The following is a 14,855-nucleotide window of genomic DNA, read 5'->3' on the forward strand; positions in this document are numbered from 1 at the left end:
CCACTACATTCCCTTCTTCATTACCATTTTTATCCAAAAATGCAAAATGTGGAATACCCTCAACACCAAATTCATCTAGTTCTTGTTCCCATTTCGTATTATCAACATTTAGCATAACGAAATTTACCCGATCTCTACAGAAAAAAAAAAAAAAAAAGGTTTTTGAGATTATAAGTTAAATATTTATTTCTTACTTTCTAAAAGGGAAATTCGTAATTGAAAGAGATTTACTTGTATTGTTGCTCAACTTTGAAAACATCTGGAGCTAATTCACGACAAACCTCACACCAGTCTGCATAAAACTCCACAACAGTTGGCTTCCCATTTGAAAGAGCCTATGAATAAGCAAAACAAATTGTAAATCAATGTCTGGAATTAAAAAACTTGATATTGAAAATGGTGGAAAAGAGTAACCTCTTCATAAGGTAAGGATGCAGCAGAAAGATCTTTCAAAGAAACACCAAAATCAAGTCTACCTGAAGCAAACAGACCTACTGCTCCAAGAACAGAAGCTATTGCAACTCTCCGATTGAGGGTTTTGTTTGGGAGAGCAGGTAATCCACCATCACTTGGAGAACTTGTAACTTCGCTAACCTTATCTTCTTTATCAGAACCAGATTCAACAATGGAGTTTTTCTGCATTTAGATTTACAAATCGTTTAGAAAATGTAGCTGAATTCTGTTTCGATTGGTTAATTAGGGTTTATCCCAATACTGTGTGTGCTAACTAACTGAAACGAATTCTATACATGATCTTTAAAGTGTTTTGCACCAATTCACCTAAACTATCCTATCAGCTCCTGTTTGTAGTACAATCTGGTTCCAAAATGTCTATGAATTTTAAGAAATGGAAATCATTTGACGTTCTTCAACAATCACAGTTAAATTTCGATGTCAAAACAGTCAAATTCATGATTGATACAAGTGTGTAAAACCAGAAACCATAGGTCGCAGTTTTTCCTGAAATTTTTAGAAAGAATATCTGATTTGAACTTCCGGAAACAATTTCATAATCGAGAGAGAGAGAGAGAGAGAGAGAGAGAGAGAGAGGACCTCGGAGTTGGAATCGGTCGGATTAGGTTCAGTTTGGCAGTACAACCGCTGGAATCTGAGCTTTCTACTGCGAGAATGAACGGAGGGATTTATGAAACGAAGAGATTTTATGGCGGGATGAATACAAGACGGCCGGAATTTATGGAGTCCGACGGGATTTGAAGAAACTCGAGCCATTCAGTTCTTCTGTAGTGACCGGAATTTTAAAATACCTCACCGGAAAACTACAGTACTCCGAGAAATGCGGATTTTTTAGTAACGTCTAACGTGTGAACTGTGAAGTGTGACGCTTGCTAGTTGCTTATCAGATAGATATTAAGCATTTGACATTTGAGAATTGAGTCGTTGACTGGACTAACTTTACAAGCTTGGGCTCATAAATTTATATGGCCCATATGAAAAAGTTATAACCACATCCTCATGTTCTCATTGAGTTATCAGTTTAAATATGAAAGTTGAAACCGGTTCAGTTTAGAAGGTTGGAAAAGAGTTTTTTTTTTTTTTTTTTTTATATATATTTTTGTCAAATGCCATATAGACGTATTGTGGCCGTATTTATCGTCAACATGACCATTTTACCCCTTATTCGTTAGTTTAAATAGGCTATGTATGTGTCATTACAAATACAAATATTGGAATTCAACTAAAAATAAGATGATACAGAATAATTTTAACATGCAATGTGTTTGAATGATTTTACACGGTTCAGTGGATTTGTACTTCTATTTTACGATTCATTAGCTAAATTTGTAAAAGTGCCAAGTGATTAAACATATAATTATGTTTGAATTGTTTGGTTATGTGTATGGAGAAATTTTATATTGAACTTTAATTATATTACTTATAACCACTTTTTAATTACAAAACAAAGTTCTTTTTATATCCTTTGATAATGTGAAGAATAATGTTGTGGTGGTTAGACAATTAAACTTGTAATATAAATTGTTTCTTGATGATGTTATTTTTCCATACTCAATGTGTACAGACGAACTTAAATATATTAAGGATATAAAGAGAACTTTTAAGCAGTGTTAGTGTGATATTTTAGTTGTAAACAATACTCAATGTCATAAATATATAATTTTTTATTGTTAGAAATAATGCCTATTTCCTTACAATCTTAATCACCCAACAAGTATGGATACTACTACTTAATCTGGTTACTGCAGTTTTGTTGGGGACTAAAGTCGTAACTTTTTGGAACTTGATGGTTTAGTTATAGATTTATAGTTTAGTTGTGTAATACTTACAGCTGGATGTACAACAGGAAACTACATAAAGGAGATTGGAAGCTACTGATTTGAAGTGTTGATGACTATTTATCATTATATACGTATTTGTCCCACATTGGGTTCAAATACGTTCCATGTTTAGGTTATACCCTATATATAGAGATTTTTGTATTGAATGCAAAATTATCAGATCATTTTGCATGTAGTTCATTCATACAAATTATTCGCATTTCTTTGTTCTTACACATTAGGGTTAACTCTTTTAGGGTTTCATGTTCATTATCCATTACAGTTAGAGTAAGATATATGTGTGTAATCATAAGAGACTAGTGTAGGAAACTTGTAGTGATGTTTGAGTTGTAATAGTATATGTAAATGTTCTGGTTTGATTTGAAATCGAGCTGATCATGTTGGGAATTTGTGTTTATAATTGTCATTTATGTCGATAGAATTACAATTGGTTAGATCTGAATTTGGATGTATCTACTAAGGTGAGTGCACATGGACATTTACCCATTTTAGGATACATGTCACAAAATCTGAAATAGGTTTGATAATGAGCTTTCTTATCAACAGGTCCTACTACAGAATAGTTAGGTCAATTGAAAATATTACACAACCATAAAATTTTCCTATAAAAACTCCTTTGACCACCCCATGTATTTACTAAGGTGAGTGTACATGGACATTTGCCCGCGGAGCTAGATGGGGCGTTGATGGTACTACAGAACTCCCAAAAAATTGTTATATATATATATATATATATATATATATATATATATATATATATATATATATATATATATATATATATATATATATATATATATATATATATTATTTGTTAACATGTTTTATGTTATTGTACCCCCAACTAAATAGATTATAAATGTTATTAATACCCGATAGTGGATAACTATATATAATATATTGACAATATTTGTACCACATATCAAAATTCTTGGTTTCACCATTGCATTTGCCCATTTTAGGATACATGTCACAAAATCTGAAATAGGTTTGATAATGAGCTTTCTTATCAACAGTTCCTACAATAGAACAGTTAGATCAATTGAAAATATTACACAACCACAAAGTTTTCCTATAAAAACTCCTTTATACACACATACATCCGAAAAACAATGTAAATTTAAATCCTTCTCGGCATAAGGCGACTACAAATGGAGTTTTGACATGATTGCCACCTTATAGTGGGTTAGAGATACAAAAAAAGTGTTTAGGATATGTATGTGTCTTGAGTGCCAAAAAGTAGGCTTTGCACCCCAACTTCTCAAGGGTGATTCCCTTATATGGTGAAATGACACTTACACTATAATTGGAAAACAAAAAATATAATTGTGCAGTTGGAAAGAATTTTTAGTACTGTGAAGGTAAATTTGGTGCTAATTGTGACCTTTGATGAGATTATCGAGGTTTACACTTCCTTTGATATATATACAATACAAAGAAAATATTGCTAATGTTTCATGATCGACTTCTCTCGTGAGGTTTGTGATGGGTTGATATGACATGTTCATATAATACATTTTACCAATTTTTTTTTATCTTAGAACATCCACCTTAAGAGACTTTTTCAGTATGTTTTTTGATACGAGATCATCACCACATCAACAAACCAAAAACCTTAAAATGCCTCAATTATCATAAAGTGTTTTCACAAAAGTTATTTATGTATCCTATCAATAACTTTTTATTTGTAATTTATTAAAACAAAAGAATAAAATAACTCTTTTTTTTTTTTTCAAAAAGTATTGTAGATCTTCCAATATCTAATGGACTCCATGGTTTTCAATGGTTGTACTCGGATATTAGTTTTTCGTATCGATATGGCTGTGTCAACTGTGTGACTGTGTGTGTACAAACGTGACACGTATACAAAAAAAAAAAAAAAAAAAAAAAAAAAAGTTTATATCTACCATTGAATGTAGAAATCGAAAACTTTACATAATCGTAATTCCTTATAAGAAAAATGAAAAAACAAACGCTGTTGATGATTTGATCATGTATTCATCACCAAACTACTTTAAGAAACAAACACGATCAACAGATATGCAATTCAAACAACTGATTAACAAACAACAATCAGAAATCAAAGTTTGATTAATGATTACCTGTGAATCTGTGATAGTAATCGATCAGAATTTCAAAATTAACTTTCAGATCCTAATATTCCATTAACCACCGACGTAGCAACCAAAATCCCAACAACCTCCGCACCAGCAACCACTCCCGCCTGCGTCAAACCACCTCCGAAACGGACCTCCGTCTCAATCTCCATCTCCGCCGCCTCGATCTGTCTCTCCGCCGCTTCGACTCCTTTCTCAGCTGACTCAATTCCTTCCTTCACGATCTCCACCGCTTCTTCCTCTGCCTTCTTCAGCTTCTTCCTCAATCCAAATAGCCCTATGTCCTCCGCCATCGACGGCATCTCCATTGCCGTAATTGCCGTTGTTGCCGTCATAAGAAACAATAGATGTCTCCGGCTCTGGCCATCAGATTGAATCGACGGAGGCGCGACTTTAGGGCATTGTGCCTTGTAGGAGGAGACAGGTGTTGTGGTGCGGGAGCTCCGGCTAGAGAATGGGTTTAGTAGCATATTCAAGCTTCTGCAAGACATGGCTGAGTGCTGAGTGGTGATGAGTTTCTCTGCGGCGGAGCTTGATGACTACTGGTTTCTCATTTTGTGGCCAAGTAAAATACCGATCAGATAGCCAACTGGTTTATTACCATATAATCCTTCCAAGATTGTTGATGACGTGGCACAATATTGTTGGATCAATATTCTGTTTATTTTGGCGGATTTTTGTTTAATATTTGATTAAATACGAATTAAAATAGGAGAAATTACAATTTTTATGAAAATAAAAATATTTCGCAATGATACATGTGAAATATCTCCATTAAAAAGTATATTTTCATAAATTTTAACTTGTATTTTTGTCATTTAGGGTAATTATGTTCACAATAATTCATGTTGGAAAATACAATTCCATAGTAAAATACTTTTTTAAGAATTTTACATGTAAATAGACTTATTAGGTAATTAGTTTTTCTGTTTGTTAATATTTGGGTAACTATCTTTTTTTTATACACATCTAGGTAACGAACTTTTTGAAAGTGTTCACGTATGACTATTATGACCTACTGTAACAGGTTACATCCGGCCATAACTAGTCATATGGTCATATGTGAACACTTCTAAAATGTTCCTTACTAGATGTGTATATAAAAAAAGATAGTTACTTATATGTGAACAAACCAAAAATGTAAGAATAAATTATACGAATGGTCCTTATGGTTTGGGTAATTTGTTGTTTATTTTTGTTATCTGTTTGCTCCCTTATCTTACCTCAAAAAAACTATTGTGCCATTTTTAATTAATTTATTTATTTATGCACTTATTTTTATATTCAAAAACAATTAATAAATCCAACATATCTGTATCCTCACCCTAAACCTAAAACCACATTTGGGAATTTTAAGTTGGGCCCCACCAGTCACCATCTCATCTCTCATCCTCCTCAACTTCTATTTTCTTTCCATCTGTAGTGACATCGATGCCTTCACCGTTCCTTCTTTTTTCGGTCCTTCAAATCCGATGAACCAACACCACAACCCTTCTATTAGGTTGTGGTGGTGAAAAATTCAATGAAGAAACAATGAGTTGTGGTGTTGGTTCGTCAGAGTTGAATGACCGAAAAAAGAAGGGATGATTAAGATAATGATGTCTGTCACAACTGGCATTTTTAGCCAGGAAATTCTGTGATCATGTAAACATCATCTATGATAATATTTGTAACCCTAACTTGACACCATGCACTATGTTTATTCAATAACACCAAGTAAAGATCAAAACCCTATACAACACACTTCAAATAGTCAATTAAGGATTGGAAACCCTAAAAATCCGGGTTTAAGTTTATTATTGGACTAGGATCTACTTATTGTGCCATTTTGGGTCCAAAATAAATTGGTTTATCCTTAATGGGCCTTATTGGGCCATAACAACTCCACTTAACCCTAATGGACCATAAAACCCATTTTTTATGTCATTTGGGCCGTGACCTACCCTAAAGGCCCATTAGGCCGAAAAGTAATTAATTAGGCCTCATAATTTCGAGTAAAGACAAGTAAAGGCCTAAACTATTCCACCCTTTCTCTTAGCCCAAAATTCTCAGCCCAATATATATATATATATATATATATATATATATATATATATATATATATATATATATATATATATATATATAAGGGGGATTATGCATGGGAGGAGGTAATGACACCTCATTTTTATTTTGAGGACAACCAAGTTATTTGCCTAGCATGCAACTAAGCAAGAAATTAGCCATGGAGTAATGACCAAATTGGAAACCCACCCTCTCTCTTTATTACCCTCGGTCGAGAGGCAAACCACACACATACATACTCCATTTTCTAACACTCTCAAATCTCTCAAGAACAATCCTCCTTCCACCAAGATTTTCGAGATTTTTGCATGTGTTCCAAGAAGATTCTTCACTAATATCATAAATCCTTGGTAAGATCTTGTACACTTAAGTTGGATTGCGTCATTATTTAGCTAAATCACTCCATATCAACATCTATTTTGTGATTTTGCTTCCTACAACTTCTTAAGTTCGAAATCCACTCAAGAAAGCTTGTTAGGATAAAAAATCTCTTCATCTCTTCTTCAAAACCGAAACATCAAAGCAAAGGTGAGTTCATACCCCCTTGTTTTCGGTTTTCATATGATTTTTGGGGGAGAATACAAGTAAAATGCATAGATCTATGTGTTATATGCATGTCATGTGTGATTTCTTAGCTTAAGGGTTTTAATATTTAGGCCTTACGGTTTTGGGCCCAAATTTGCGAAAAAATGAATGTTTTGGGATTAAAAATGTTATTTGACCAAAGTTTGAGTCATAAATGTAAATAAATCAAATTTAAGGGTGAAAATAACATTTATTTCTAAACTGGATCAAAAATGTAACTTTTATAAAAATTGGGCCGAGGACAGGCAATCTAGTCATTATCATGCATGGTTATAACGGCTCATATAGAGATCCAATACCAATTTAACATTTCGGAGATTAACCCTTCAATTGTGTCAATACAAAACTACTTATTTGATGATACAAGAACCTCGACATTATTACAAATCAGAAAATATCGGATTTTATGAGGAAGTATTAATATTCAATTATCACTTACTTACAATACAAAGAAATTTAAATTGCATTCATATATGTTACTGCTATGAAATTTACACATGCATCTATACTCAATTTTCACATCATTTTCTGACATTTTACATAAAATATTGGATTTTCTGGGTTTTACAAAAGATGCAAAGACTTTTATTCAAACATACTTATGACCTCACCAACATTATATATGTTGACCGTTTTCAAAATAAATTGTATTCTCAGGTAATCGTTAAACAGAAAGATTTTCAAGTGTGTATGCATTATTTTGTGTAACATTCACTCAGCGTACTATTGATACTTTGAATTTATGAAATTTATAACAATGTACTTGATGTGAACAATGTTGGTTGTTATATGTAATGTTGGTGATGAATGTGTTATGTTTCATGTATATTCATTGTGATGATAATTCAATTGTTAGTCACACGAGCCTCCGGACGTTTCCGTCGTCTGGTTCAGGGGTGTGATAATGTCACTAAAGATGGAAAGAAAATAGAAGTTGAGGAGGATGAGAGATGGGATGGTAACTGGTAGGACCCAACTTAAAATTTTCAAATATGGTTTCATGTTTAAGGTGAGGAGATACAAATATGTGGAATCTATTTTTTTTTTAAAATATATAAAAAATAAATACATAAATAAGAAAATTAATAAAAAATAAATTGAAAACGACACAATAGTTTTTTGAGGTAAGATAGGGACCAAACACACAACAAAAATAAACATTAGGGATCATCCGAGTTGAAAAATAAGTTAGGGACCCAACACACGAATTACCCAAACCACAAGAACCATTCATGTAATTTATTCTTATCTTTTTGTTTTGTTCACATCTAGGTAACTATCTTTTTTGTACATATGTATGTAACAAACTTTTTGGAAGTGTTAACATATGACCGTTATGACTGGTTACGACTGGATGTAACCTACTACAGCCAGTCATAATGGTCATATGTGATAACGTTCAAAAAGTTCGTTACATATATGTGTACAAAAAAAAAGATAGTTACACAGATGTGAACAAAACAAAAAGTTAATTACATTAATAAGTCTATTTCCCCATTTTCATTAGGTTTCTTTTGAAGTCTGTTTTTTGTTGTGTAAATATTATATAGTATTTTATTTATAACCTCCTCACTACGAAATCTGAAAGATATTGTAATCTTTATCTTCAAATATGTTTTCCACATAAATATTTTTGAGTAAATTATAGAAATGGTCCTCATGGTTTGGTCAAATTCGTAGGTTTGATCCAACCTTTGAAAAGTCAATATGTTAGGTCCTTGTGGTTTTGAATAATTACACAACTAGTCTCTTTTAGTGGATACTATTAAACATCAAACATTAAGTATTACCGATTGACTGTTTTACCTTTAAAATTTAAATAAAAAAATTAATAAAATTCAGCGACCAAATTTGTAATTTCACATATATTTTATACAACTCATTCATTTAAATTCCCTAGAACTGATGCTTGGTTCCTCCCCCTTCAGATAACCTCCCTCATCCTGCCACCTCCCTTGTCTGATCGTCATCGCTCTCTTCCGGTGAGGAGGTTCTCCCATACAACCTTCCACATACCCACCTTCCTTCTCCTCTTCCATCCTCTATGGTTGTCGCCTCTGGCATCCCATTGTTGGGTCAAGAAACAACATCACCATCCTAATCTCACTCCAACTTACAATTCGGTGAACCTTATTTTAGTGAAAGCAAAGATTTCTTGGGCGATGGACCAATGGCTCATCCCACTCCAGCTCAGGTCACCACCACCGGTTCATCCCACTCTGCTGGCATCACACTAACATGAAATTGAAGGTACTTCGATTATTTGTATTAAGGTAATCCATTATTAATCAAATTTATAACCCTAAGCTCTTACTGTGAGATGAATTTGTTGATTATTTCTCCTAGCCTTCATAATTTATACTTATATAGATGTGAGATCATGGGATTAGAGGTCAACTACAATGAGTGCTCTGTAATTCAAAGTTCTATGAAGGTCAATCATCTTTAGTGTTGCTTTGTTTGTTCTAGACAAATAAAAGCACAGGCTCTCTAAGTTCTCAAACTTCGCAACATGATGTTGCAAGGTGTCCTAGATGTGGATTATACAAGATTCTAGGTTATTCATGCTATATATTTTTCCTGTATTATTGTGTTACAAATAGTCAAAAATTTAGCTTACTCTTGGTGTCTCTAGCTCTGCCAACATACTATATTCAACAACCTATTGGGTGGTTCAGGTGTCTAGTAACAGTTTGTTATTTCATTGTGTTATATCCATGAATTGTTCCCGTCTTCATGATAGATTTCTTTTTATCTTTTATAATACCAATCGTTAAATAAAAAAGGAAAGAAAACGTTGTGTTCTGATTATGTTCTTCCGATGATGGTCGCTGGAGATGTTGCAAGAAAAGATGAACATAGGACAATATGATGGTAGTGTGGTGGTTTATAGCCTTGTAATAGGAGAAAATTATGTTACATGTTATTTTATTTAACCAACATAATTTATTGGAGAAGATGGTCGGAGGGAGTTGCTGGAGAATATGGCCGGAAGAAGTTACCGGGGAAGACGAGTTGTCGAGAAGATAATTGGTGGGGGGGGGGGGGGGGGGGGGGGGGTTGTTGAGATAATGTGTTGAGACTTTTAATAAAAAGAAAATTATAAAAATAGTCTAATCTCTTTATTACTTTGTTGAAAATAACCAAAAAAATCAAAATTACAAAAATAGTTATCAAAATCGTAGATGGACTCAGTCCATCTGCGAACGTACAAGTTACTAAAGCACATATGTGCTATAGCGAATTGTACGTTCGTTAATGGACACGGTCAATCTATGATTATTGCGTCCATCCGTGATTTCCTATTTTTCCATATGTGATCTCCTCTTTTTCAGGGGTATAAAAACGTAATTTTTTTTCTTCTTTCATTTTTCAAACTTTTTATTTTTGAGAACTCTCTCTCTCTAGAGGCATTATGTATGATTTCATTTTTCAAAGTTTTTGTTGGAGAATTAATTTTAGTAAAGATGTTTTAAACAAATATTCCAAATAAATAAGAGCTAAATTGATAACTTTTTGTTAAACTTTATATATAATAAGGTTGTTTCGTAGTTAAACCCTGTCACACCCCAAAAACCAAGGATGGCGGAAACGTCTGGGGGTGGAGGACTTCATGTATAGTAGCATAACAACAATGACAATAGTGATGAAAGTAAACACAACCAACATATATATAATTGAAAGAGTTACATCATTGTATGAATTACATGTTTCAAAATCAATTACAATATGTTGACAAAATATGAAAAGTTTGACGCCTTAACATCCCATCCTCAAAAGCACTTGGTTACCTGTTTAGTGATTTCCTGAGAATACAAGTTGTTTGAAAAAGTGTCAACATAAAGGTTGGTGAGTTCATAAGAGATTTCTTTAGAGAAATAAACCGTTGTCCTGGTAAAAGCAATAGAATATGTATCCAGGAAATCCAATATTTTGTTTAATATGTATATGTAGTCCTAAATCCCAAATGATGTGTAGTCTTGAATACCAAGACCGAAAGTGTACAGTAATATCCGTACTTATTGATATAAAAAGTGATTTTAAATCGACATAAAACCCCTTTTGTTTTATAAAAATCCCGTAAACTTTATGTATTATTAGCTCCCTATGTGATTCGCTATAACCATACTATGACTAGAGGTAACCTGCACAACGTCTTTCAAACGCCCTGATCCTATGACTCTTGTCACCCGCAGACTTGTCGGTCCGGTTGTAGCTAGCAACAAGGTGTGGGATTTTAACCCTAATATAGATCTATACACAATTATCATGCTCTCCCTACAAGAGATTTTGGTTATAACTTATAGGAATTTGGATCCCGTACTCGGACGGACGGGGAGAGAATGTCTCACAACTTAAGTTAACAAGTTTATGTGTAGCGTGCGTGAGTGTAGAACCTTTTTCTGTGGGAATAAAACTTCCGAAAAGTGTTTGTTGTATTAATAGAAACATAAACCATACCTATTATAGTTTATTAAAACAAAGGTAGTAGTAGTGATGTACATAAACTATACTTAACATAGTTTATTCAAAACATTTGTAATGTATAAGAACTCTTTTATGAAAACACATTAGTGTTATAAATTCATAAAATTTTGCTTATTATAACTTAATATATGTGTTCTAAATGAATGAATAATCTTATCATGAATGACTAAGTTTCAGTTTATGATGATAAACTAACAAGTAAACACATTCAATATTTAGAACTCACGGTTATACACTTTGCTCAACATAATACAAAGTGTCATGAAGGTTATAAGTTGTTAACAAGTTTTTAACCTTTCTGCATCGTATTAGAAAAGTCATAGAAAAATCATACGAAGTCTAAAACTAAATCGATAAATTCTGAGAGTTTCCAAAATGTGTCTAGTTTATTCATAATTTTTATCATGATTTTTCAGGACCTCCAACTTGTGTGAAAAAGTCCATAATCACATACTGGTCCGGATTGGTGTTTGAAATGATAGACAGTTTTGTAAAAATCACTATAAATCATAGAAAAATCGTGTGGGGATGTGAAAGTAGTCATTTTAAATATAAGAACTGGAACTACTTTCACCTAAAACAGTTTTGAAAACAAAAATGTTTAAGTTGTCCAAAACAGTCCGTGAATGAGGTCCAACTTTTCTGATGAAAGCTGTTAGAAAAGTTTAGTTATGTTCTTAGTGTTTTAACTTGTATTCACCCTCTAAAAACTTAAGAAAACATTAAAATGTAAGGGTATGAACTCACCTTGAGTGATTTTAGTAGATGGATGATGGAGAAAAGAAGTGTTCAACTCGAGAACACTTGGGAGATGCTTGAAGATTTGAGGATCTAACAACAAATATGACAATATTTGTGTAAGCAATCTATGATTTGGATGAAGGATAGTAGAATATCTAAGTGTAGGAGGAAGATACTTACCAAATGTGGAGGAAAATCTAAGATCAGGCCTTGAATCTCAAATTTTTAGAGAGAGGAAGTGAGAGAGAAAATATGTTTGATCTTTGGTGGAAGAATAAGAAAATGAGAGAAGTGTGAGGAGAGAGGAGATTTTCTAGCCTTTGACCAATTGTGTGGTTGAAAAAAGGTGGGAAAAGTACAATAAAGTGACTAGGTATGGGCTGATGGGGAATAGTGATATGGAATGGGTATGGGAGGTTGCTTGTGTCATAGATTAAAGCAAAGTCAACACTCCACCTCTTGTACTTCACCCACTCTTCTTAGATAAGGTTTATCCGCAAAAACATGGATAATTAGTAAATATGGGGCCTTATATGTTAAAATAAAGTTTTTGGTGAAAATCCCGCGTTAAAACAATTAAAAACGGGCCTAAAACGCAAAACTAGTCGAAAACTGGGTGAAAATGAGCTTCCAGCGAGACCTCTCGGTCCTGGGCGGAGGTTCGGTCCCTTCTGGTGCTGGCCGAAAGCGAAATGAGGCGAAGAGGGTAAGAGGCGAAATGGGCCGAAGGGGTAGGAGGCAAAATGGACCGAAAGAGTAGGAGGCGAAATGAACTAAAGGGACCTTCGGTTCCTTGTGCGAGGCTCGGCCTGAAAGGGAAGGTTCAGGTTCGGTCTGCTGAGCTTCTGACAGTTCACTTCTGATAGGTTCGCTTCTGATAGGTTCGCTTCTGACAGGTTCGCTTCTGACAAGTTCGCTTCTGACAGTTCGCTTCTGACAAGTTCGCTTCCTAAGAGGGTTTGGCTCCTTAAGAGGGTTCGGCTTCTTAAGAGGGGTTTCGGGTCCTTAAGCCTATTTTACTCGTTTTTACCCCGTTTTAAGCCGTTTTTTACCTGGTTAAGGGTCGGAATGGCCCAAAAGACTATAAAAAGTTAGGGAAACTTTTGAGAGAGATTTGGGAGAGATTTCACATTCTTGGAGAGATTTCTCATACAAAGAGGGATTTGGGAGAGATTTCACATTCTTGGAGAGATTTCTCATACAAAGAGAGATTTGGGAGAGATTTCTCATACAAAGAGAGATTTGGGAGAGATTTCACATTCTTGGAGAGATTTCTCATACAAAGAGAGATTTGGGAGAGATTTGAAATACTTGGAGAGATTTGGGAGAGATTCTAGATAAAGGGAGATAGAGTGAAAACGATTGAGAGAGGTTTCGTGTGTGACATTTGTGAGTGTTTGGCTCCGCAACGCGAGGTCCGTAAACCCCGTTAAGCATTGTTTAAGGATCTTACACACTCCCGATGAGTATGCAACATTGTTTTATAAGTTTGGTTCGATAGTTACCACAGTTTTAGGTTAAGGGAATCTAGATGTATGGACTTTTCGATTAACGATTTCTCATTAGCATAGCGAGTTGTATAGTAATTACCTAACGTAAGCCCTAGTACACAAGGGTTAGTTGAGTCGATCGGTTTGACTTGTCGACTTTAATTGACTGGAATTTGACGGTTGTCACAAACCCTATTAAATTTGTAGTCAAAACTAAAAAAAGAAAAAAAAACAAAAAACAAAATCGTAGGTGGGATGAGAGGAAATCGTAGATGAACTTAGTTTATCTGCGATTTCAGTCAAAGATTAGGGTATTTATACGGAAAAAAAAAAATAAATAAAAACTAAAAAAAACACATACGAACGTACAAGTCGCTAAAGCACGATTGTGCTTAGCGACTTGTACGTTCGCAGATGGAATGCTAAAAACGTATATAGGCTTAATTCATCTGCAATTTTTATGGCTATATTTGTAATTTGGTTTTTTTTACTATTTTCCACAAAATAGTTAAAGAATTTGATTATATTTGCAAATGCTAATAGTAGTAAATATAAATAACCAAAAGACAAACAATACAAAAAAAAAAAAAAAACAAAGGTAAAAAGGTCATTCTATATGTATGTAACCGTAATATTCTATCGGAGTTAGACAGATGGATCATTGTTGCAAGATTTACAAACCATAAGGGCGTGATCTATCAACTTTTTAAAGATTAGACCAAACCTGTAAATTTATTCAAACCATAGGACCATTTCTAAAATTTGCTCTTTTTTTTGTTTGGTAATCGGGTCTCTTGAATATAATTGTTAGACTCACATGGCTTGTTCATTGAACTTAGTGCTAGCCTCCTATTAAAATTCTACGAGAACCCAATCAAAACAGGAACAAGTAATAAAAAGGAAAATCATTCAAGTTTACAATCCAAAAACTAAAAACTAAAAAACACACTACAGAAACAAAATAAAAATAGAAAAACAGTCTTAAGCAAACCAAACAAATAAAACATAAAACTAAAAATAAAAGGATAAAATCACCCATCCTCATCTTCTGACTG

General features: G+C 33.7%; 2 protein-coding genes across 2 annotated transcripts in view; both read right to left on the minus strand.

Moving 5' to 3' along the window:
* Window positions 1-1,354, minus strand: part of LOC145037085 (thioredoxin-like protein HCF164, chloroplastic) — a 1,609-nt gene extending 255 nt beyond the window's left edge. The window contains exons 1-4 of the mRNA XM_078985654.1: window positions 1,054-1,354; window positions 415-636; window positions 232-335; window positions 1-134 (exon numbers count right to left, since the gene is read on the minus strand). The exon at window positions 1-134 is cut by the window's left edge and continues 255 nt beyond it. Coding sequence (XP_078841780.1) covers window positions 1-134; window positions 232-335; window positions 415-636; window positions 1,054-1,230 — 637 coding nt within the window. The 5' untranslated portion in view covers window positions 1,231-1,354. The remainder of the gene's footprint in view (window positions 135-231; window positions 336-414; window positions 637-1,053) is intronic.
* A 2,891-nt stretch (window positions 1,355-4,245) lies between these two features.
* YCF37 (homolog of Synechocystis YCF37) lies at window positions 4,246-5,017 on the minus strand. The gene has a single exon (XM_078985655.1). The coding sequence runs from the start codon at window positions 4,921-4,923 to the stop codon at window positions 4,456-4,458; it is 468 nt and encodes a 155-aa protein (XP_078841781.1). The 5' UTR covers window positions 4,924-5,017; the 3' UTR covers window positions 4,246-4,455.
* Window positions 5,018-14,855: the final 9,838 nt, after the last annotated feature.

This window comes from Lactuca saligna, chromosome 3 (assembly GCF_052625555.1).
Source record: "Lactuca saligna cultivar CGN05327 chromosome 3, ASM5262555v1, whole genome shotgun sequence".
NCBI lineage: Eukaryota > Viridiplantae > Streptophyta > Magnoliopsida > Asterales > Asteraceae > Lactuca > Lactuca saligna.

Coding starts and splice junctions, on each gene's coding strand:
- YCF37 (XM_078985655.1), bottom strand. CDS start 4,923: ATGTCTTGCAGAAGCTTGAATATGCTACTAAACCCATTCTCTAGCCGG.